The sequence below is a fragment of the Corapipo altera genome, unplaced genomic scaffold, assembly GCF_003945725.1.
Source record: "Corapipo altera isolate COAL_440 unplaced genomic scaffold, ASM394572v1 55, whole genome shotgun sequence".
NCBI classification, from domain to species: domain Eukaryota; kingdom Metazoa; phylum Chordata; class Aves; order Passeriformes; family Pipridae; genus Corapipo; species Corapipo altera.
In genome coordinates this window covers 6,491,820-6,513,954 of record NW_020884882.1, presented here as the reverse complement: position 1 = coordinate 6,513,954, position 22,135 = coordinate 6,491,820, and the positions used below count along the sequence as shown (strand labels likewise).

The window sequence follows — 22,135 nt, the reverse complement described above, 5'->3', positions numbered from 1 at the left end:
GGGACTGGGACTGGGACTGGGACTGGGACTGGGACTGGGACTGGGACTGGGACTGGGGAGCCATGAAGTTGGGATGCAAGCCCCAGGTCCTCCCCGGGGAGACTTGGCGCTGCGGTCGTGGGGGGTCCAGTGAGGATTTCGGGGGGTGGGGGTTGTTGGGGGGATAATGGGGGTGCTCTCGGAGGCGGACACCCGAAACGCCGACGAAGTTTCCCCCGTGGCCTGCGCCGGAGAGGAGAGCCAGGCCGGGACAGGATCCGACCCTTCCCCTCCGCTCCGGCTGCGCTGGGCTCGGAGGATGGATTTACCCCCCCCCCCCCCCCCCCCCCCCCCCCCATGTGTTTCCATTGTCATTTGCGAGGAGGGTTAATTATTATTATAACTCACCGGTGATCCGTGCCCCCTTTCTGACCGCCGCCCCCCCGAAAGCACTGATCCCCCCGCCGCCCCGGGCCCCCTGGCCTCACCCCCTCCCTCCTGCCCTCGCAGGACTCCTCCGAGTCGCAGACGGCGGTGACCAGCCCCGTGCGGAGCTCCCGCCGCGGCGATGCCTTCACATCCAGCCCCGGCCGGGACCTGCCCCCCTTCGAGGATGAGTCCGAAGGGCTCCTGGGCACCGGGGGGCTCCCCGAAGAGGAGGAGGAAGAAGGGGAGGAGCTCATCGGGGAAGGGATGGAAAGGTAAGGAAAGCGGTTGGAGCCAGCTTCTGCCGAGGGCTGTGTCCGTGGATGGGGTGCTGGGCACCGTCAGTGCAGCCAGCGACGTGGAGGGGGGCTCTCAGCCGTGGTGGGGTCCCTCTGTGTGCTCGTAGGTGGGGTGAGGGGGCTGAAGAGCTGCTGCACAGTGGGCAGAGGTCGGGGCATGTTGTGGTTTGAGTCCTGGGAGAACTGAGCAAAACTGGGAGCAAAGTGTCATCATGGTTCGGAGTGGGTAAACCAGGATCTCCCTGGATGCATGATGTGTATCCAGCCGAGCTCTCTACTCCTGCAGACACAAATTTTGATGCTTTTTTTACTGCCAGACCTGTGGGCAAGCTGAGGAACTTTACAAAGGCTTGAATGCTGGCATTCCTAACCATGGTTCTGGAGCCTTGGCATTTGTATCAGTGCTGCTGGAGCCCTTTGCTGCGGGGCATTGTCCATTGTGAAGTGCCTTCCTGCTTAACACTTTGGTCTTGCTGCAGAACAACTGTCCTGACACCTGCCCAGCAGGAGCCAGAGAGGGGCTGGAGAAGGGCTTTCCTGGCCTGATTCCATGCTCTGTGTGTGTCCTAGGGACTACCGCCCCATCCCCGAGCTGGATGTGTACGAGGCAGAGGGCCTGGCCCTGGATGATGAGGACGTGGAGGAGCTGACTGCCAGCCAGCGAGAGGCTGCAGAGCGAGTGATGAGGCAGCGGGACCGGGAGCTGGAGCAGGGCATGGGCCGCATGAGGAGGGGGCTGCTCTACGGTAGGTGGAACGAGCTGTACCAGGTGGGCTGCTGATCCTCCTGTGGTTGACTGTTACATGGTCTGAGTGGACTCTCATCCTCAGGTTTGCAGGGAGGTCTCTAGAGCTCTGGTGTATTTGGGCTCCCTGTGAAATCACTGGCTGTGGGCTTGGCTGGATTCACCAGTGCACGATCCCTTTCATTTGGGCTTCCTAGGAACTCATTTGGTGTGTTCTTCTGTGTTACCACTGAAACAAAGTCAGGATCCTGGGCCAATATCAAAGGGTTGGGATTCTACCAAGTGTATGCTATAGGGTTTGTTGCTGGTGTTGTTCCTGTAGAGACTTTTGTGGGCTGAATGGGGGGCCTTTAATGCACTTAGAAGCCTGTCTCTTGTGTTTCTGTTTCTGTCCATTCAGTGCAGTAATGGACGTGAATGTTTGCTGTTGCATACGAATCTAACTATTCACACTCCTAAAGTCTTTAGCTATGTTGTGGAAGATGTAGGAGCCGGAACAGAACTGGATTTAGGCTGGGCCCGGGATGTCTCTTGGTTTGTATCCCAGGCTCTGACCTATTTGCTTCCACAGCCCATGTAATCTGACTGTGACTAACCCAAAGAGTGGGAATGGGAATCCCAGCTCTTCAACAGTTTTTCCTCCCAACCCTTAGACAGTGATGATGAAGATGAAGACCGTCCCTCGCGGAAGAGGCGGCTGGCAGAACGGGCTGCCGAAGGCATGGAAGAAGAGGATGAGGACATGATTGAGAGCATTGAGAACCTGGAAGACATGAAAGGACATTCAGTGCGGGAGTGGGTTTCCATGGCAGCTCCCCGCCTTGAGATCTACCACCGCTTCAAGAACTTCCTGAAGACTCATGTGGATGACCATGGGCACAATGTCTTCAAGGAGAGGATCAGTGACATGTGCAAAGGTAGGGCTGGGTGATCAGAGGCTCTCTGTCTCCTCTTTATGTGGGTCACAGTACTTTGTGGTGGTCCGATCCAGAGGTGGATTTTTTTTTTCTGCCTGCCTTCTTTGTTCCAGACATCGAGTCAGCATTTTAAGAAAGTCTCATGCTGATGGAGATAAATGAATAATGGAAACATGTCTACTATCTTCTTTGATTCTGGCTGACTAATTAGAAGGCCCCTGGCATCTGCTGCTCATTAATATTCATATTGTAGAAATGCTAGTGAAAGAATATGTGGGGCAGCAGACAGTGGTCTGCAAGTTTGTGATCTGAAAGAGACAACAATTGCTTGCTGTCTGCGCCACTAACTTTCTCACACTGGAGAGTGGATTATCCAGCAAGGGGACACAAATAGAGCTTGTGACTTTGGAAACCATGTCAGTGTTGCAGCCTTGTATTCTGACGAGGCGCTGCCAGAAGAAGCAGTCATTAAGGCTGTCATTGATTAATTTTAAAAGCAGAAATTGTCACATCTAGGAACAGCTCATGTAACTGTACTTGTTGTATTTCTTCTTTATATTGAGCAGAAGCTTGAGCCATGGAACAGGATCAGTTTTATACAGCTAGGAAATAAAAGGCATTTGTCTCATCCCTTTCTATGAACATAAGACACAGGAGGTTTTTTGCCAGGCATTCAGCACACATAATGTCTCTCCTATTAGCTTTGGTTTCCTGGAGGTCTCTGAGAGAGTTGTGTGTCGGGCTGAGGCTTTTGAATCTCAGGAACACTGAGCCTGGGAAGTATCTGTGCAGAACTAGAGAGAAACAATCACAAACTTGGTACTGATGAAGAATTTTTTAGAGAAATCATTTTAAAAGAGTTTTCCACCCATTTTCAAATTGTTGACTTTGAAACATTTTTCAGGGAAGGTGCAGACGTTGCAGCCTGCAGCATACAGGCTTGTCTGTTCTGGCTGTCCTTTGCAAACTCCTCGAGTGAGCAGATTGAAATTGTAATTCACCCCATCTTTTTCTTAAGAGAACAGAGAGAGTCTGGTGGTGAACTATGAGGATCTGGCAGCCCAGGAACATGTCCTTGCCTACTTTCTACCTGAGGCCCCAGCAGAAATGCTGAAGATCTTTGATGAGGCAGCCAAGGAAGTGGTGTTGGCCATGTACCCCAAATATGATCGTATTGCTCAGGAGATCCATGTCCGCATCTCCCACCTCCCTCTGGTGGAGGAGCTGCGGTCACTCAGGTAAGCAGCAGAATTACCAGCAGTGGCTGTGGGGCCTGAAGCAGGCTTTGAGGGGCTTGAGAGGGCTCACCTGTGAGCTAAACCTCTGGTAAATCTGACAGGATGACTGAAGTTATCACAGGAAAAAAGTCATATTAAGGATGAACTTCCAAGATAAAACACAAACATTGGTAGAAAACTCGTGCTTTGTAGCAAGAGTATTTCTGTAGGGTGTTTTGCCTTCTGTGCCCTGCATCCAGGGCATCATTGTTCTCTCTTTCCTCAGGCAACTGCACCTGAATCAGTTGATCCGGACCAGTGGAGTGGTGACAAGTTGCACAGGGGTCCTGCCTCAGCTCAGCATGGTCAAATACAACTGCAGCAAGTGCCGCTTCATCCTGGGACCCTTTTTCCAGTCCCAGAACCAGGAGGTGAAACCTGGTTCCTGTCCAGAGTGTCAGTCTCTTGGCCCCTTTGAAATCAACATGGAAGAGGTAAGAGATGATGTGCTTGCCTGGATGGGCCTGGCTGCTTGTCCTGCTTCACTGCCTGTTCCTCCTAGCCCTGCCTTGGTTCCCACCCTTTTAACAGTTTGGTGTAGGGAGAGGGTCTACTGCTATATCCAGGGGTCTGTGAAGATAGCTTTTGTCTATTTGAGGTCTTGACCTGAATGTACTCAGTTTAGCAGCCAAAAGTAAGTTACTGTCACATTGTATTTGGATTGAATCTTTTGCCCCAGTCATCTCTGTGGTACACAGTGATTTATCCATATTTTTAAAATGCAGACAGAGACTGCCCAGCTCTCCTCCTTCCTAAGTTAGGTCAGTGTGTCCTGAACTGTCAGCTTAGGAAACCAGAAGACAGCAGCAAAATCATTAATGTAGAGCTTCTGACTTTCATTCTTTGCTTTGATACCTTTAACCATCACCAGTGAAGCGTTCTCCTCCCAGGAACTGGTCCAGTATTTGGGTGGACAAACACTGTGGAGGCTGAAACACAGCGGTGAGATGCGGCAAAGTGCTTTCCCATCCCCAGTGTTGTCTGTTGTATCCAGGAATTGCTCCTCACAACCCCCATCCTCCCATGCCTTTAGTTTTCTAACCAAAGTATAGTAAGTCTTTGAATGGACATTCTCTGGTGAGGTGAAAAGCATCAGCTGTGCTGATGGCTGCCAGACCTGCTGGGTAACTTCTGTTCTGTTCTGCAGACGGTCTATCAGAACTATCAGCGCATCAAGATCCAGGAGAGCCCTGGGAAGGTAGCTGCTGGCAGGCTGCCCCGCTCCAAGGATGCCATTCTCCTCGCTGATCTGGTGGACAGTTGCAGGCCAGGGGATGAGATTGTGAGTACATTCTTCAAGCGTGGGGTGAGCACAGAACATTTCTAAATTCTGACAGTGACATCACCGGAACATCTGTGGGGATGTGGGGAGGGATTGTCCTTGGATGCATTTGGGCAACCACTTATCTTAAAATGGAGAAGGGGCTGTGTTATATTGTGCAGGCACTGACACAGCATTTCCTGCTTCCCAGGAGCTCACAGGGATCTACCACAACAACTATGATGGCTCCTTGAACACTGCCAATGGGTTCCCAGTGTTTGCCACTGTGATCCTGGCCAACCACATTGCCAAGAAGGACAACAAGCTGGCTGTTGGAGAACTGACTGATGAAGATGTGAAAGTGATTGTGGGTCTGTCCAAGGACGAGCAAATTGGGGAGAAGGTGGGTCAGCTTCAGAGATCCCTTCTTTTCCTTTTGACAGCTTGCTGTGTCAGCTGGCCAAACAGTGGTTAAAGGAATCTTTAGAAATCCCAGTTCCCTCTGAATGGTCTTCTGTAGCTCTCAGACAGCTGTCGATGAGAGTCAGTTATAGGATGGAACTAAATAAGAAAGTTTCTTTGTACTTTTGGAGGTCAAATTTTCTGTTTCTCCCCTTCCTTCTCTGAGCCTTCTACATCTCAACAGGACTGGAAGACAGGAGAGATGCACTCACGCTGCTTGTATCTGATCAGTTTTCTCTCCCTGTATCTTGAAAGCAAAGCAGGGGAAGTATTCTGAGAGGCCAATGACTGCGTCTCAAATCCCCTTAAGAGAGTGTTATTACTTACTTTAAGCTCTGGTAGAGATCTTAGCTTTGTTTCCTCTGTATGTTAAGACCTGAACCCAATACTTGAAAGAACAAAGCTCCTGGGTTGGTGCATGTTCAACCTTACTTGGGTCAGGTTTAAGCTCTGTAACGGAAGACTTTGTTCTGTTGCCTTAGATGTGCTGTTCTTATAGTAACAGCTGTTGCAGTGGATGCAGAAGCTTCAGTTGAGCCAGGACTGTTTTGACATGAGTATTCTCCAGCACCTGGTTATTTTCAGAATACTCTTGAGAAAATAAGACAGTTTTCCTTAATATCTGACCATGATGACAATTCATGTGTGGCATAGCCCATTCAACTACTATCATGTGCAGTGAGTAAGCCTCAGATCAAGGTCTCCAGCTTTACAGCAGCTGATAACAGCCACTGTGATGTGTGTTGTGTACAGCAGGGTTGTGGAGGCTGTGGCAGCAGCTTCCAGCACCAGACTAAATAATCCGCCATGCCCCAACAGCACCATTTTTGTGAAGCTCCTTTAGGGGACACTGGGTGGGTAGTTACCTTTGAAAAAGCCCACACACCCTGGATAATAAAATACTCTTTGGAGACAGCAGTACTTTAAGAGTGGCTTTAGATATGGCACCTTGTTGATTTTCATGCAAAATTCTGCCCAGAATGGGAAATGGACAACTCATCTGGCTTTCCTTTCAGATTTTTGCCAGCATTGCTCCATCTATTTATGGACATGAAGATATCAAGAGAGGCTTGGCTTTGGCTCTCTTCGGTGGAGAGCCCAAAAATCCGGGTGAGTGTCACCTGTGTCACTTGAGCCTCACTCAGGGGAGGGCAGATGGGTCTGGGTTTGTCTGTGCTGTTGCAATGAGAATGATTATAGTTGTCTGAATGGCTTGGTGACAGGCAAGGTAACAGACTGAGGGATATCTGCGATTGAAATGGCTGCTTTTATCACACTGAAAACTCTGTTGTGACAGTAGAAATGCTAGGACTGAAAACTTGGGCAAACTTGGGCAAGTTTTTACCCCTCCTCTAGGAGGTCATGTTCGATGCCCCTTCAGAGGTTTGACCTTTTGGCACCCTAATCTGTTATAATCTTCCAAGAAGGATGTATTCAGCAGGGAGCAGGGTTAGAAAGCCTATTTTACAAACGTGACCACCTGCAAAGCTGACTTTCTTTTTCCCTCAACTTCCCTGTAAACTGGTTGTCCTGCCTGCTGGTTGCCCTCCCACCTTTGTGAAGGGCAGGGTTGCTGTCAAGCCATGCACTCAGCTGCCAACATGGCTTTCCCATGACTTTTGTAGGTGGCAAACACAAAGTCCGCGGTGACATCAATGTGCTTCTGTGTGGAGATCCCGGTACTGCGAAATCCCAGTTTCTTAAATACATAGAGAAGGCATCAAGCAGAGCAATTTTCACCACTGGCCAGGGTGCTTCTGCTGTGGGCCTCACAGCCTATGTCCAGCGGCACCCGGTCAGCAAGGAGTGGACTTTGGAGGCAGGAGCCCTGGTGCTGGCTGACAGAGGTGTCTGCCTGATTGATGAATTTGACAAGGTGAGCCCAGCTTCCTCTCTCTGGGAGGGATTAGTTGTGAAGGCACCAGATATAACCTCTGCAGTGAGGACACAGCGTAACTCCTGGGGACATCACCCAGCTGACCAAGGTTCCTGCAGTTTGCTCAGGCCCTTGCTGGTCCATAGTGCAGTTTGCTGCCTTTTCAGAGCATCGGGAGCTGATTCCCCTTGGTGTGTTGGGCAAAGGGGTGTAGACACAGATTCACTCTGAGTCACTCTTGCTTTCCTGTAGATGAATGATCAGGATAGGACCAGCATCCACGAAGCCATGGAACAGCAAAGCATTTCCATCTCCAAAGCAGGCATTGTCACATCCTTGCAAGCTCGCTGCACCGTTATTGCTGCTGCCAATCCCATAGGTAAGTGTTGAGAGTCTACAGGACCATCTCAGGCTTCCAGCGTCAATCCACAGTCATGAGAACTGTGGCAGAGCTTCCCTTCCCTCTGTGTGATTCCTTCAGTCTGGAGCAGAGATCAAGTGAGCAGTAGAGTCTTGAGTAAGGTCTGTGCTTGCTCCAAAGCTTCAGCCTTGGTGCCCATGTTTGACTTGGGTTGTCTCTGTGCTCCAGGTGGGCGATACGACCCGTCATTAACGTTCTCAGAGAACGTGGACCTGACAGAGCCCATCATCTCTCGATTCGATATCCTGTGCGTGGTGAGAGACACAGTGGACCCTGTGCAGGTACAGGCTGTGCTGTGAATCTGAGCTTGTGCTGGGCTTGCAGTGCTGCTGTTGGGATGCTCAGCTGCAGTTGCCCATTGAGTTTTTCTGTCCAGTGAGTGTGTTCAGTGTCTATTAGTTTACTCCTCTCTTGTAGGATGAAATGCTTGCCCGGTTCGTTGTTGGCAGCCATGTCAAGCACCACCCGGGTAGCAAGGAGGCAGTGAATGGGGATGCTGATGAGGTCATTCTTCCCAACACGTACGGGGTTGAACCCATTCCTCAAGAGATCCTGAGGAAATATATCATCTATGCCAAAGAGAAAGTCCACCCCAAACTCAACCAGATGGACCAGGACAAGGTGGCCAGGATGTACAGTGACCTCAGGAAGGAGTCCATGGTGAGAATACTGAGGAAAGGGGGAAAGAAACATGTATCTAGTCTGCAAATCAGCCTGAGACTGCTCCAGCATATGTTGACACATTCTTGCCTTTCCCATCACAAAAGTCTGTGCCACTGTTTTGTGAGAGACAGGCAGATCCTGCAGTGTCTGCTGAACAGATGATTCTTCATCTAAATGCAGATTCTCGCCTGTTGGTGATGTGTGGACTGATGGGCTGGACACATGTATAGTGCCTGCCATGGCAAAGTCCTCTTGTTGTCACCCAGTCTGGCAGGCCCACAGGAGACGTTTGCATTCACTCAAACCCATATGCTACTTTACAGGGAGCCATTATCTGTAGAAATGCCCTTCTCTTTTGTCTGTGGGATCTCTCAGGCTCATTTCATGCTCTTCAAGTGGAAGAGAGAAATTTGTTGAGATCAGAGGGAGATTTTTGGAGCTTGGGAAAACTATAGCTTTTCTTTTTTAATTGGCTTTTTGTTTCCTTAATTCCTCCAAAAAGTTACTGGAGAAAACTGGTTTGCTGATCCTGGAAAGGCCCCAAACAGTGGCAAAGAGTGACCCCACAGCACCCCCTCGCACTGTGCTGAATTCAGATGAACAGTCTGTGCCAGGCTCTGTGGCTGTGCCAGCAGGTGGCAGAACCTCCTTAGCCTGAGTCCCTGTCAGAGGCCCAGAGCAGCTTCCTGCAGTGCGAAAGGAGTGAGATCCTGGGCCAGAAGCCACCTGTCTTGCCCTGTGTCTTGTATCCTCCAGTAAGGTGTTGCCTCCTTCTCTCTGCCCTCAGGCGACCGGCAGCATCCCCATCACGGTGCGGCACATCGAGTCCATGATCCGCATGGCCGAGGCTCACGCCCGCATGCACCTGCGGGACTATGTGGTGGAGGACGATGTCAACATGGCCATCCGGGTGATGCTGGAGAGCTTCATCGACACGCAGAAGTTCAGCGTCATGCGGAGCATGCGCAAGGTGGGCACTGGCTGAGCCGAGTGCTGGAGCTGCGCCCCAGACCCCCAGGTTCAAGTGCAGCCTCCTTGCACTGCCCTGGCTGTGGGAAGAGGCTATTCCATGCTCTGTCCCATAGAGCCAGGTGCTGAGTCTGTGTAAATGGAGTACTGTGGGTCTGAAGTGTTACATTCCTTGCCTGACCATCCAGGAGCCACTCTGGCAGTCCCACTTGCACCACCTAAGCTGGGACCGAGGCCCCTTTGCAGCTACACACCCCACACTCACACAGTCACACAAGGTTTCCTTAGCAGCTCAACCCCAGGTTTCCCATAGCAAAGTCTCAGATGTCTGGATCCTTAAAATAATTTAATCATGGTGCAATAACAAAATAACAGCTCAAGCTGGGTGCCTCTGAGGGACCCCAAACAAGGCACTGTTCCGTTACTGCTGGTTGTTAGACTCAGGTGGGGCAATGTTTTTGTTGGGCCTGAGAAGGAAGTGTACCCCGAGCCTCTGTATTGAAAGCACTGCCGTATATCTTCTTTTTTTACACCTTCCCTGATATTTTGGCACAGGGCTCCCACTGCTGCTGCCATCAGGCTGATTGAGCTGAGCAGGCACTTGGTTTCTGCACGTTTTAGTAGGGTCCTCAGGGGGCATTTAGCCACAGGGCAGCACTCACTGTGGTTTAGTGTGCAGCCTGCCCTTTTCTCTGAGTAGCAGGGCCTGGCTCTGAACAGCTCTTGGCTGGCCACAGCCTGGCATTTATCCACTGTTGAGTGTCTGCCCTCTGTCTGGACGACTCGTGGCCTCTCTCTTTGGCCGCAAACAGCCAGCCAAGTGTGAGCGTCTGCTGGGGAGACCCAGGGCAGTCTGGGTTAAGGGAAGCTGCTCTGTGCTTTCCTCAGGACCAGCCCTCCCACGGCTGTGTCCCTGTGGGCAGCACACCTCCACAGCAGTGCACTTCTGGCCCCAAAGAGGCACCAGTGTGCCCCCAGAGATTTCAGATGGAAATAGGAGCAGTCAGCAGAGGAGTGTTGTGGCTGTCAGAGAGCTGCTGCTGCATGTGCAGGTGGCAGCTTGTCAAGGCCAAAGTCACTTGAGAAACACTAAGGGCACAGGTGACAGCAGTGTCATTTGGTTCCCCTTGTGCTCTGTGGGAGGAGGGGGTTGGTTGGTGTTGGGCATGGGGGACTGCAGTGCATCACTCTATTCCTGATCCTCATGGCTCACCTCATCCTTCCTCCCAGACATTCTCCCGCTACCTTTCATTCAAGAGAGACAACAATGAGTTGCTGCTGTTCATCCTGAAGCAGCTGGTTGCAGAGCAAGTGATGTACCAGAGAAACCGCTATGGAGCCCAGCAAGACACCATAGAGGTCCCAGAGAAGGACTTAGTGGACAAGGTATGGGCATATAACAAGCTGCCTCTGGGGTTGGTTCATGATCTCTCTCTGCAGCCTCAGAACCAGAGGTGCTCTCAGACTTGTAACTTCTTTTCCTGCATTGTGATACCAAAAAAAAAGACTGGTGTTGATCAATTTAACCCAGCATCCTCTCTTGTCTGGAAGCACCATATTCTTCCCCCTCTGTTCTCATACACCCTTGTAAAACTTTGGGGTTGGAGTGGTAAATCCTGCAGTATGGTGCTTTGCAGGCAAATGACAATTCAAGTTCCCTGGCATCTGCATTTAAAGAAGCAAAAAGCAGAAAAATCTCTGTATGAATTTTACAATCCCTCCTGGGGCTCACTCACCTTCTCCTTAATGCATCCTTATCCTGGTCCAAAGACTGCACTCCTGACTCGGCCTTTCTGTGCAAAGTATTGACCTTGCTTGGCACTCAAGCAGTGTTTGACTCCTGGGTTGCTGCTTTTCTGCTCCTTGCATGGAATGTGCAGAGTACCTACTTCCAAAGCCACAGCTTGGTGCTGCTGGTGTGACCACCCCCAGTCAGGGATGTCTTGCAAAACTCTTACACGGGGTGAGGTACTGGGGGCACTTTTGGGTAGGAGTTACATTCTAGCTATAGTGGGAGTAAAAGGACGAGCTGAGAGCAGGTAGATGCTGAGCCAGCATCTTTTCTTTGCTCAGCTCAGCTCTGCCAATGCTCCTTCCTCCTGACCTGCAGTCTCCCCTGCTACTGCAGTTCTGGTTCCTGCTGTGCAGAGCAGAGATTGCTGACTGTCAAATTTTATGCAGCCTTTGCTATGGAAAACCACATGGTTCTTATTTTTATTAAATAAACATTTACCTCTCCCCTCCCTCCTTCTCCTCCTCCCAGGCTCGTCAGATCAACATCCACAACCTCTCAGCCTTCTTTGACAGTGAAGTGTTCAAGATGAACAGGTTCAGCCGGGATGTGAAGCGGAAGCTGATTGTCCAGCAGTTTTGAGGCTGGCAGCAGAGTCTGCCACGTGCTTCTGTGAGATGAGACCTCTGTCTTCCAGCCCTCCAGGAATGCTACAGAGATCCTGAGCTGGAGGGACTAGGCTGCACATTCTCTTGCTCGCTTTGTGCCTTATGGATTAAGGGAGTGCTGAGCTGCTGAAGACCTTGTAAATAGAACAGAATTAAGTAGTTAAATGCCCAGTCAAGTCTGTTTAGCAACTTGGTTCACTATTTTGCCTTGTAGCTAAGCACAACAGGGAGAGAATTGCTGGCCGTATACATGGCTTGTTTGCTGTTTGTTTGTCACTAGTTGTTACGGGCTCCTCTACAGGAGGGACCAAGTGGGAGCATTTGAAAAGCATTATCCACGCCCCTTGGATTACAAGCACCCTCAGGGATTCTCTGTTCCCATCTCTGGCGACTGTACAGCCTGATGGGTGATAATTGAGACTGCTTTCAACTCTCCATGAACCAGCCTGCCTCTCTGCTCCAGGCCCTTGTGCCTGACACTTGACATTTCCCCAGGTGCCCACATGGGCTGATCTTGTGCTTGGTTTCTGCAGGGGAGGAGCGGGGAGGCAGAGGAAGATGAGAACTGAAACAAAGCATAACTATTTCTGATATTAGTGGTGATCTGTGTGGGCAGTGAAAACTCCTTCTGTACCTGCTGGGGAATGTCCAGAAGCCCCAGCAAAGAGGCTTCCCTTGCCTGACTGGGTGTTATCTCTGTGCAGCTGTCAACAGATGTCAATTTATGCTGGATCAAAGTGCTACCTTTGGCACCTAAACCACCCTCTCTCACACCCGTTTCTTAAGGATGAAGAACCCATAGTGCTGGTTTTGGGCATAGCAATGGAGGAGGAGCCCTGAGCTGCATGTTTTCAGGGAGGACAGGATAAGCTCAGTATTCTTATGCAATTTTCTTGCTGTATGTGTTTTAAATACATTTTTTTCAATAATTCTGTGTTTCCTCCTCTTTTGGGAACTCCTGCAGCCAAGGGGGAAAGCAAGAGCGTAAGCGAACAACTTGGATGCTGGAACAGCTGTTCTGCAGTTTGTGGGATTGGGTTTGGGAACAGACACATCCCATATTTGCGCTTCAAGTTAGTAGGAACTGACAGTGCCCAGGAGACGGTGCCCACAGGACAGTGTCATGAACGCTGCCTTTCCCACCAAAGGCCTGCCTACAGTGTCTTTTCCTGTCTTGCCTGCTTATGTCTGTATCCCAAGATACAGACTGTCCTGTAACAGTATGTATTTCCCACCTCCCTTCTGTATGCACACTTGGGTTAGACAGCCTTGATCTCATGTCTTTGCTGCCACTTGGATTCCAGTCTGGGCAAGGTGCAGCTGAGGTCTGCAGTGAATGTGCTTTGCCTGGCCAGAGCCGCAGGACCGTAAGGCATCTCCAGCCTCCAGCCTGAGCTCGAGGGAATTTCTCAGCTGGCTACTGCAGTTCTGTGCTGGCCAAGCAGAGCTGCTGTCCCTGGCTGCTGACACCGACACCGTGGGGTTTGTCACGGTGATGTGCGTGCGTGTGTGTCCTCTCAGCCTGGTGGTTACTGGGAGCCAGCAGTGCTTGAACCCTGCTGGGGGCTGAGCACATGACTCTCAGCCTGAAACTGGCTCGGCGTGTTGCCTTTTCTGTCTGCCAGCTCCCTCCTGTGTATTTGTTTTAACTGTTTTGGCTGTTTTCTTCTCTTCCCACTGGGTCTGTGTCTACCAGGGCTTTCTGCGGGCAGCCCATAGAGACACTTGCCTGGCATTCCCTCCCTGCCTGATTGAGCCCTTTGCCCCTGAATGTGTGCCTGGGTCAGGTCTGCACTGGGAATGGCTGAGCTACTGTGTGCCTGAAACTGCCTGGTGAGGTCCAATGGGGTTCCTCAGGGCTGGACACAGAGCTGTTAGCTCCTCACCTTCTAATGCCAGAGGCCATGGGCAGAGACATGGGGAGAGCAGCTGCCAGCAGATGCACAATGTGCCCAGCTCCGTGGGAACCCACATATCTTACCAGGGAAGGTGCTGGCCCTGAGAGAGCAAAACCAGTGATAACGAGGGATGAAACAATCTTGTCAAGCAAACTGGTGTGTCGTGATGAATGTTGGGTGTGGGAGAAGAAAGAGGCTTTCTGTCAGACTGTGGAAATACAAAATGCTTTGTAAACACTTGCAACCTTGTGAAGCCTCTGCTATGCCTGTAGTCACCCACAGAGTTAAATATGTGGGCAAAGGTCACCACAAACCATGAGAGAATACACAGGAATGGAGCTGGACTCCTGATTTTCCTAGCTCCTTGCCCTGCTGCTGGACAGGGCTGTTGAGAGGCACCAGTCAGGTTTGTCCTACAGCTTTCTCCTGCCTCCTGTTCTCTGGTCCCACCTCACTGGATACACAGGGGGAGCAGTGGCAACAGAGAGATGCCATTGTTGGAGGCACTTGTTTGTCATTTTGCTCACTCTGCCTCCCAAATCCTCACCACAAAGGCAGTTGTGCCCTCCCACCGTGTTGTGTTGCCAGCATCCAGCAGCGCAATGAATTCTTGCAGCTGCGCCCTTGCTAATGTTGGCATCAGCTGCTCAGTGGAGTGTTAATGCCAGTCTGAAGGCATGTTCCTCCTCTCACGGCCACTGAGCTTTTCAGGTCCCCTGGAGCAAGTTTTGGCTGTTCACAGCATCAGGTGTCTGGTCTGGACAGGGGTGCAGACAGGGGTGAAAACAGATGCTGCTCTGAGCAGGGACTGCCTTGCCAGGAGGCATGTTCCAGCTGAATGTAGCAAGGATTTTACTGCAGGGCTCTGGAGATCAGCAAGCCAAGCCACACTCATGAAGCGAGGAGTTGCTCCCCTGACAACCCTGAGTTTAGCCAAGCTTGAGCACTTGGCTTCCCACTGCTGTGATTCAAACATTGCACAGTGCCTCTGACAGCCTGGGGCAAAGGCAAGAGTCTGGGGGAGGTGGGGTCTGTCCAAAGCAGGCTATGCCTGGGTTTGGATGGAAGATGATGAGGGTGCTCCTTGCAGAGCAGACAGGGCTTTGTGGAGCCAGGTGATGTCCCTTCCTGTGGTCATTGTCCCCTTGGGGCTATGGTTGTTGGCAAATGCTGGGTCAGGCTGGCTTCGGAGAGCATCTGGATTTGAATAGGGCATGATGGGCCTGATCCTGATCCAGTTTGATTTGAATATGCTGTGTGCACTGAGAAAGCAGCAGGGCTCTCTGCTGTTTGACCTTAGCTCAGCATGGAGCAAATACACACACAAACACTCAAAACCAGCACATACATACCTGCTTGGGGTACATAAGCAGGTGCCGGCAGATACCAACCTCACAGGTCAGGATGTATGATCCAGGGAAAAGGGGGAGATAAGCCCCTTCCTGCAAGCTCTTTCCTACCTACCAGCAGAGTTTAGATTCTTGATAGCTTCTGCCTTTACTGTGATCATAAACCAACACACTACATCTGGAAGTCCTGGGCTGTATCCAGTGTGCTAGCGGCTGTTTCTGAGTCTGCCTGTCAAATGGTAGATGCCCCTTGAATAGGGGAAGTTCTATATTCAGCAATGTGTGTTTTTCCTCAAATTAATGCCAAAGCCTCTTGGAAAAATTAGCATATGCAGCATTTCTGGAACAGCAGTGTTTCACTTTCTCCCATGCCAGACCTTGGCTGATACCCGCTCTGTCCAACTCCTCTGTGTTTACTAACGAGCTGCCTGGAAACTGGTTCACAAGAACTTTCACAGTCTAACTGTGCTCAGGATGTAGCAGTTGTATTGGATAGTGTCACCTTCCTGTCCTAGAGCAGTCCAACCAACTGCAGTTCAGTCACAAGGGCTGTTTCAGGTGCTTACAGCTCTGCCTTTGTGGACCTCAACTGACCTGAATACCTGAATTCCATCTTATGAAGACAGCATGGGAATATGTTTACAGAAGATATGTGTCTAGAGATAGAGGTGAGTCACTGCAAACAGCTACCTCTCCTGCTGTGCTGCATGGAGGATGCACTCTGAACTTTTCAGTGTTTTTCTATCTCCTAAAATACTGTTCTACTTAACAAAGCAGAGCCAAAATTGGATCAGACTTCTGCTGTATTTTGCATCTATTATACAGTTCTCGCTGCCATCACTGATTTAATGTCTCCATTATCATGGAGCACTGGTCTGCCAAGGACTCCAGCCATCCAGCATGCTTCTTGGCCACAACTAAACATCTGTGAGGAGCCTTGACAGACTGCTGAGCTCCGCATCTTTAAAGCAAAAGCACCTTGGAAGGGCTTGTGCTTCTTTCTGCTCATCTTAGAGGTCACTTCCCTCTAAAGGTGAGGCAAAGCTGTGGGGGGAAACCAGGGGCAGCGTCAATTTTCTTCTTTGGCTGATCCAGTGCTTAGGGAGATCGAAAAGTAACTGTCCTGTGTAAAAGATGCTGAGGAGCTTCAGTCCCATCAAAGCACATGGAAACACAAATGTGGGAATGCCAGTAGTCCCCGTGAGCTGGTGCGTGGCTCTCCTCAGAGCCAAGAGACACCAGCCCTCTTCAGATACAGACTGCTCCCTCTGCTCTGAAAATACCTACCCACATTTCAGCTTAGCCAGCTATTAAAAAAAAATAGGAGTTTTTCCAAAAATGACATTAGCCTTTTCACTTTAGCAAGGAAAGGTAGAAACCACCTCTGGGGTCTACCCAGTGAAGATACTTTGGTCATTAAGGGATAGAAACTCCCCTCCAATTTCTCAAGTTACTGTGCAAGGAGAGAGGCTTTTGTCTTCTGGGTGCTGAGGGTACTAATGGGCTGTAATTATCCAGACCAGGATCTCCTGAGTCTCTCTCCACACCCACGGCTTAGTGCTCTATTTGAGCTCAGCCTGGGGCCCCCTCTGAGCTTTGAGGTGGGAAGTATTGGTTTGTGACTTACTGTGCCTGGTCACACTCCCTCCTGCTTTGGGGTGTGATGTGTGGACTGCCTTCTTTACCTTTGTTGTCTTCTGTGGCTATGGAGCTGCCAAGTAGTCACTGAATGGTGTTTTACCGTCAGCAGACCTTGACTAACCTACAGACTGACTGCCTGGTTTGCTGTTGGTCTGGCTTCATTACCATGAGCTTCTCTGAGGATCTGGACTCCTGGTTGAATCTGGCTGCCATCTCTGAGCTGCTCTGTTCATCTGCCTTGGGTACTGGGGGCCTGTCTTGCTGGATGTGGTACTCAGCTCCCTGCTCCTCAAACACAGCACAGTAAGGGCTTAGCAGTCACTTCTTTGGCCTCTGGTCATATCTCTAAAACAGGCAGAGCTGAGACCAAACCTTCTGTGCCTTGTCACTGATCTCTTGACTCTACTAGGCTTTAGCCTGCTTATCCTTCTGCCCTAGTCAAAAGCTTCAGAAGTTCTGAGGCTTGCTGCCCTCATGACATCTCCATTTCTGCAAATTTTTCATCCCTTCCAGAAAGGCATTTGCTTAGTGTCTGAGTTGATGAGCTCAACACAGAGATAAAGGGGTTCCCTAAGCTGTGCTGTACAGAAGCCCAGATTAAATGATGTGAATAACCCCAGATATAGTCCTTTCGCCTTCCTGGCTGGGAGCGCAGAAGTGACCCCTGTGTGCCAGCTCCAACAGAGCAATGTGACAGGGTTACCATTCCCCTCAAGTGAGGAGCCCTGTCCCCTGGACTATAAGGAAACCTGCATGAGCTCTCAGCTGCAGAGCTGCCTGCTTCCTTGCCCCAGGTGGCTCTGTTAAAGGTTATTCTGGCCCCTTAATCAAATTCAATATAGCTCTGTTTTGCTCTGCCCTCTAGGAATCCGCTGAGGTTTGCTGTCAGACTGGCTATTAATGCAGCAATCAGCTCTGCTTTGGTGAGAAGAGAAAAGTAAACCTTCAGGGATGGGAGACAGCAGGGGCACGTGGAAACTGGAAAAGTAAAGCACAACTCATGCTTGTTCTTCTGCACTTTACAGCAGGGAATGGGAAACAAGCAGGGCTGGTGGCAGCACTGTGTCCCAGGTGGGCAGCGTGCCCTCCCCTAAGGGGAGCAAGCTGATGCAGAGAGATAAAGAAAGACTCAAACTGATACAGAAAATCTTGCTTGGGCTCTAAATAGAGCAGAATCTGTTCCCTTCTAATTACAGCCTATCCTGGAAGGCATTAGCTGCTCCAGGTCACTCCTCTTGGAAGTGTTTATTATACATCTTCCCCAGCAGGATTTTGGATGAGAGCAGGAACTGTGTGTTTTGCCCAGAGAATGGCTGCATGCCTGGGCTGCGCAGGAATAGAGCGGGTACCCGCCCCTGCTTGGTACAGTCAAAATGTTTCACAGTGTCTCAGCATTAAAAAGGCTAAGTCAGCAAATAAGCTTATATAAAGCTTGTCGGAGGCTCTGAAGTAAATTCACATATTCTAGAACAAGGGAGAGGTTAAATCTTTCCTTGTGCCTGAGGAAGGAGGGGCTGGGCAGGATAAGGAGTTTTCAAGCTTTCCTCTTCTGGAGGGATGAGATGCCAAAAGGCAGCACAGCTTGATAGAAGATGGAGTTAAATTGCATGGTATGCCACAAGCCTGCTGTGTCACCCAGCCTCTGTCCCAAAGAGCCAGCAATTGAGGTAATGGGAACAGTCTGAGAATAGGTTTTTTCCTTCTGATCTAAGAATCGGTACAGATCACCTTCTGGTCCCCAGACAAGTGTCAGGGAAGAAAGGTTAAACCCTTTTCCTGGTACTAGTGACATCTTACATTTTCTAACACTGCAAGAACTTAAACATCTGACTGTTTATTTGTTTTGCTTATTGTTTATTTTCTTGCTCTGCTGAGCAAGGGCAATAGATCACTTTCACCTTCATAGGTGAATTTAATTTTGCTGTATTTAGAAGAATAAAACATCTCACCAGCATATTTCAAGTTAATGTGTTGCTATTTTTTTTAAAGTGGAGTTTCAAAATAAATTTCTGTTGAGACTAGACTTTGTGGTTAGTTTCTTTTTAATTGACAAGTCCTAGGCACCAAATTCTTTCCTTTAGCTATCACCTCATTCCTCTACCTCAGCAGTATTTGTTTGCAGGCATCTTGAAAGAAAATGTGACCCTTACACTGAAATTGGAAAGCTGGTTAAATTTCCTGAAGGCAAAAGCTGTTACAGTAACTCACAGGGGGAGATGGCAGAAGGATTTTCAGTTTTGCCAGCCTAAAATACATACTTGCTTTCTGATTCTGCCTAACAGACGTAACTGTGAAATTGAACAATTTTGGGGAAGAACAGAAAAGCACAGATAATGGTAATACCGAGAAAAATTTCTGAACAGCTTTGATGCAGCTATAAAAAAGCATTTAGTGCAATTGTAAAGCCTCTTTTACCAGTGCTCTGAACATCATTGGAGAATATACACCAGGTAGGGAGGCTGGAGGAGATGAAATGAGAAATGACAAGCTTTTGACTATAAAGCTGTCAATGCCTCAGAAGAGAGCCAAGCCACTTGCACCTATTCCAGGGAGCATAAAATGGAGATGCAGGGGCTGTGCTGGGTTTAAGTTCACGCTGTTTTTAAAGAGAACTGGTGTTGCCCGTCTCTGTTGGCTGTTTTCTGCTCCGCTGGCAGCGCTGACCTGGCTGATCGATGTTGCCACTAATTTTATTTAATTTTCTTGCCTAAGATGTGTCTTCTCCTTTCATACTCCCCCTTTGTTGCTCAGTCCGAGATTGATGTATAACGTCAAAATAAATCCAGCGAGCACCACGAGCTTCTAAGATTTGGGAGCTGGATATGGCAGGGTCAGGAGATCTGAAAGGCTTTTAGTTACCCACTTGTAGTAAGCCACCTGCATGTGAAGACAGCCAAATTACCAGCAACAAAGTGAAAAATGACAAGAGCATTCATTAAATGCCATGCCTGGGCTAGAATCTGAGTGCACTGAAGTGTTTTTATCTCATCTAATGGGTAAGCGACAGCTCGGTAGTTCCTGCTGCGTTTCCTGCTCGGTGGGGGCTGGGGGCTGCATTGATTCGGGGATAAAAAGGACTTTCAGAGCACTGGAAGGATGTGGTCTAAAAGAAGCCAAAAGCGAGTACTTTGGTTCAAGCCTGTTGGCTTTGCCTTGCTGCGCTGGGTGATGGGTGCAGCCAGTCTGTTACCTGCCCTTGTCACACTGGGGGGAGCTGCTGCCGGGGAGCAGATGATGAAAGGAGAGAGCTGGCAAAAAGAGGCCAGTAACTGCACAAAGAGGTGGCGTGTGCCAGGGCTGGTCTGGTAGAACTGTAAAGGTCAGTATGGATAGTACTGAGTACCCTCTGTTGGCTGTTTGATTCATTACAGAGTTCAGCAGGCTTTGGCACATGACACCTTTCTTTAGTCGTTGAAAACCAGCAAGTTCTTGCCAGAAAAAAATACCATCAACGTTTCTTTCAGGAGATTCACTCTTCAACCAAAAATACATTTGATTTATTACAGGGGGGAAAAAAAGACTGGAGTATTTTTAGTGAACGCTTCTCTGAGGAATAAGAATGTTTGAATTCAAAATCCTGATCACTTTCACCCCTACATCCTGCTGTCTCAGGAACATGGTGTATGGGAGAGGTAGAGCACGGGGCACCTGGTACAAAGCACTGCAAGCACAAAGACATTTGGTGAGGCCATGACAGTGTGGCTGTTTCCTAACTCAGAGCCTGCAATACTGGATTTTACCATCTCCTGCCCTCCTAGAGTATGTAATGAGAAAATTGTTTTGAAACCAAAGAAAAAGACTGCTGTTGAGGAAAGCTTGAAAACACGAGCCAAGTGCCTAGTGGGAAAGGACAGATACATTTTTTGGTCCTTTGGAGCCTTGTGATGCTTGACTGGGTCTCTCAAATATTTGTCTGGGGATGAACCAAGAGCTGCACAGCTCTTCTGAGGGGCCACACTATGAGAGGGAAGCAGAATGGCTGTAGCCCATCCAGCTGGCAACAGGGGTTGAAGCACAGGGAGCTGGCACGTGTTCTGTCTCAAGTGCTGTGGTATTACAGGACCTGTTGAGCCTTATTTCTTGGACACCTGTCTGACAAAGCCCTTGCTTGAGTCATTTGCAGTAATGTCGTGCCCTGAGGCCACTGAAGATGTGTTTAATTTGAAATTGAGTGTAATTGGAGCAGTTGGCCTTGTTGCTGCAATAATGATTTTCAGCAGGATATTCAGCATGTTCCTTTGCTGTGCTATCCACCAGCACCGCTCCAAGAGCCACAAACCCACGAACTGCTGCAATATACATTTATTTTTTTTTAGTAGACACAGCAGTTTGCACAGAAGGGCACCAAGAAGGGGGCATCAGTTCTATTAGTACCATAGTGACAGTCTGGGATATGGTGGTGACACACCATGGAATGGTTTTCCCAGCAGGTGCGGGAGCAGCTGTCCCAGCTAGGACAGAGACTCCAACACAGATCCAGCTCCAGATAACGGATGCAGCCCTACAAGTTCCAGGATACAGCGAGTGTCTGGGTCTTCTCTGTGGTGGCAGAACTGACCCATGTCCTGCAGAAGGTGTGCTCTCTTGGAGGAGCTGTGGCATCAAGAGGAGGAATTACAGGGAGAAGTGAGCAGGCTGCACAGCACCAGAGTTGAAGGAAGATAGGATCTTCTCTGAGACAATACAGCTCATGGGGGATCTTATCAATATATACAAATACCTGAAGGGAGAGCACAACAAAGATGGAGTCAGGCTTCTTCCAGTGGTGTCCAGTGAAAGGGCCAGAGGCAATGGGCACAAACTGAAGCACTAGAGGCTCCCTGTGAACATCAAGAAACACCTTTTTACTGTAAGGGTGACTGAGCAGTGGCACTGGTTGCCCAAAGAAGTTGTGGAGTCTCAAAAGTCATCTGGTCATGGTTCTGGGAAACTTGCTGTAGGTATCCCACCTGAGCAGGGGCTTGGACCAGATGGCCTCCAGAAGTGGGGAAATGAAGTTGCCCAGGGGGGAGAAGTTTTTCCAGGTAATGAAGTGAGGCAGGAGTTGAGGAGTGAAGGAGACACAGTGTCCCTCTGAGTCATGGGCAGTTGACGAGAGGTCAGCAGGCAGAGGTGAAGGGTCTCTGGTCTGGGGACCGTCCCTGCCGGACCTCGGTGTGCCGGCTGACAGGGAGCCGCCGTCCCGCGGGGCTCTGCCCCTGCCGCCGGCGGGGTCCGGCGCATCCCCCCTTCCCACTCCCGGGGCTGATCACCCGCGGCTGGCGCAAGCAGCCGCTCCGCCGGCGCTCGTTGTGGGCGCCCGGGGCGGCGTGCGGGGCCCTGCGGCCGGGGGGGTGCCGGGCCGGGCGGGGGGCGGTGGCTCCGCAGCCAGAAATTAGGAGCTAAAGCAAGAGCTGCGCTCCACCTCTGCCCCGCCGCTCCGTCCGCGCACCCGGCGGGCAGCTCGGACCCCCCCGCACCGGTTCCCCCGCCCCCGGAGCGGCGGCGGCGGCGGCGGGAGGAGGCGGCGCCGGGCGGCGGGATGCGGTGCGGGGCCGGGCGGCGGGCGGGCG

At 50.3% G+C, this 22,135-nt stretch overlaps 2 protein-coding genes across 2 annotated transcripts in view; both read left to right on the top strand.

Moving 5' to 3' along the window:
- MCM2 (minichromosome maintenance complex component 2) overlaps positions 1 to 12,624 on the top strand; it is a 12,769-nt gene extending 145 nt beyond the window's left edge. Inside the window, exons 2-16 of the mRNA XM_027640329.1 lie at positions 490 to 680; positions 1,275 to 1,450; positions 2,103 to 2,366; positions 3,385 to 3,604; positions 3,870 to 4,077; positions 4,791 to 4,925; positions 5,116 to 5,307; positions 6,383 to 6,476; positions 6,992 to 7,242; positions 7,495 to 7,621; positions 7,832 to 7,944; positions 8,081 to 8,323; positions 9,114 to 9,296; positions 10,526 to 10,681; positions 11,559 to 12,624. Of these exons, the coding sequence (XP_027496130.1) occupies positions 490 to 680; positions 1,275 to 1,450; positions 2,103 to 2,366; positions 3,385 to 3,604; positions 3,870 to 4,077; positions 4,791 to 4,925; positions 5,116 to 5,307; positions 6,383 to 6,476; positions 6,992 to 7,242; positions 7,495 to 7,621; positions 7,832 to 7,944; positions 8,081 to 8,323; positions 9,114 to 9,296; positions 10,526 to 10,681; positions 11,559 to 11,669 (2,664 nt within the window). The 3' untranslated portion in view covers positions 11,670 to 12,624. The remainder of the gene's footprint in view (positions 1 to 489; positions 681 to 1,274; positions 1,451 to 2,102; positions 2,367 to 3,384; positions 3,605 to 3,869; positions 4,078 to 4,790; positions 4,926 to 5,115; positions 5,308 to 6,382; positions 6,477 to 6,991; positions 7,243 to 7,494; positions 7,622 to 7,831; positions 7,945 to 8,080; positions 8,324 to 9,113; positions 9,297 to 10,525; positions 10,682 to 11,558) is intronic.
- The window catches only part of PODXL2 (podocalyxin like 2), a 44,962-nt gene continuing 32,547 nt past the window's right edge, over positions 9,721 to 22,135 (top strand). Inside the window, exons 1-2 of the mRNA XM_027640332.1 lie at positions 9,721 to 9,725; positions 15,153 to 15,165. The gene's annotated coding sequence lies outside the window, so the exon portion shown is untranslated. The remainder of the gene's footprint in view (positions 9,726 to 15,152; positions 15,166 to 22,135) is intronic.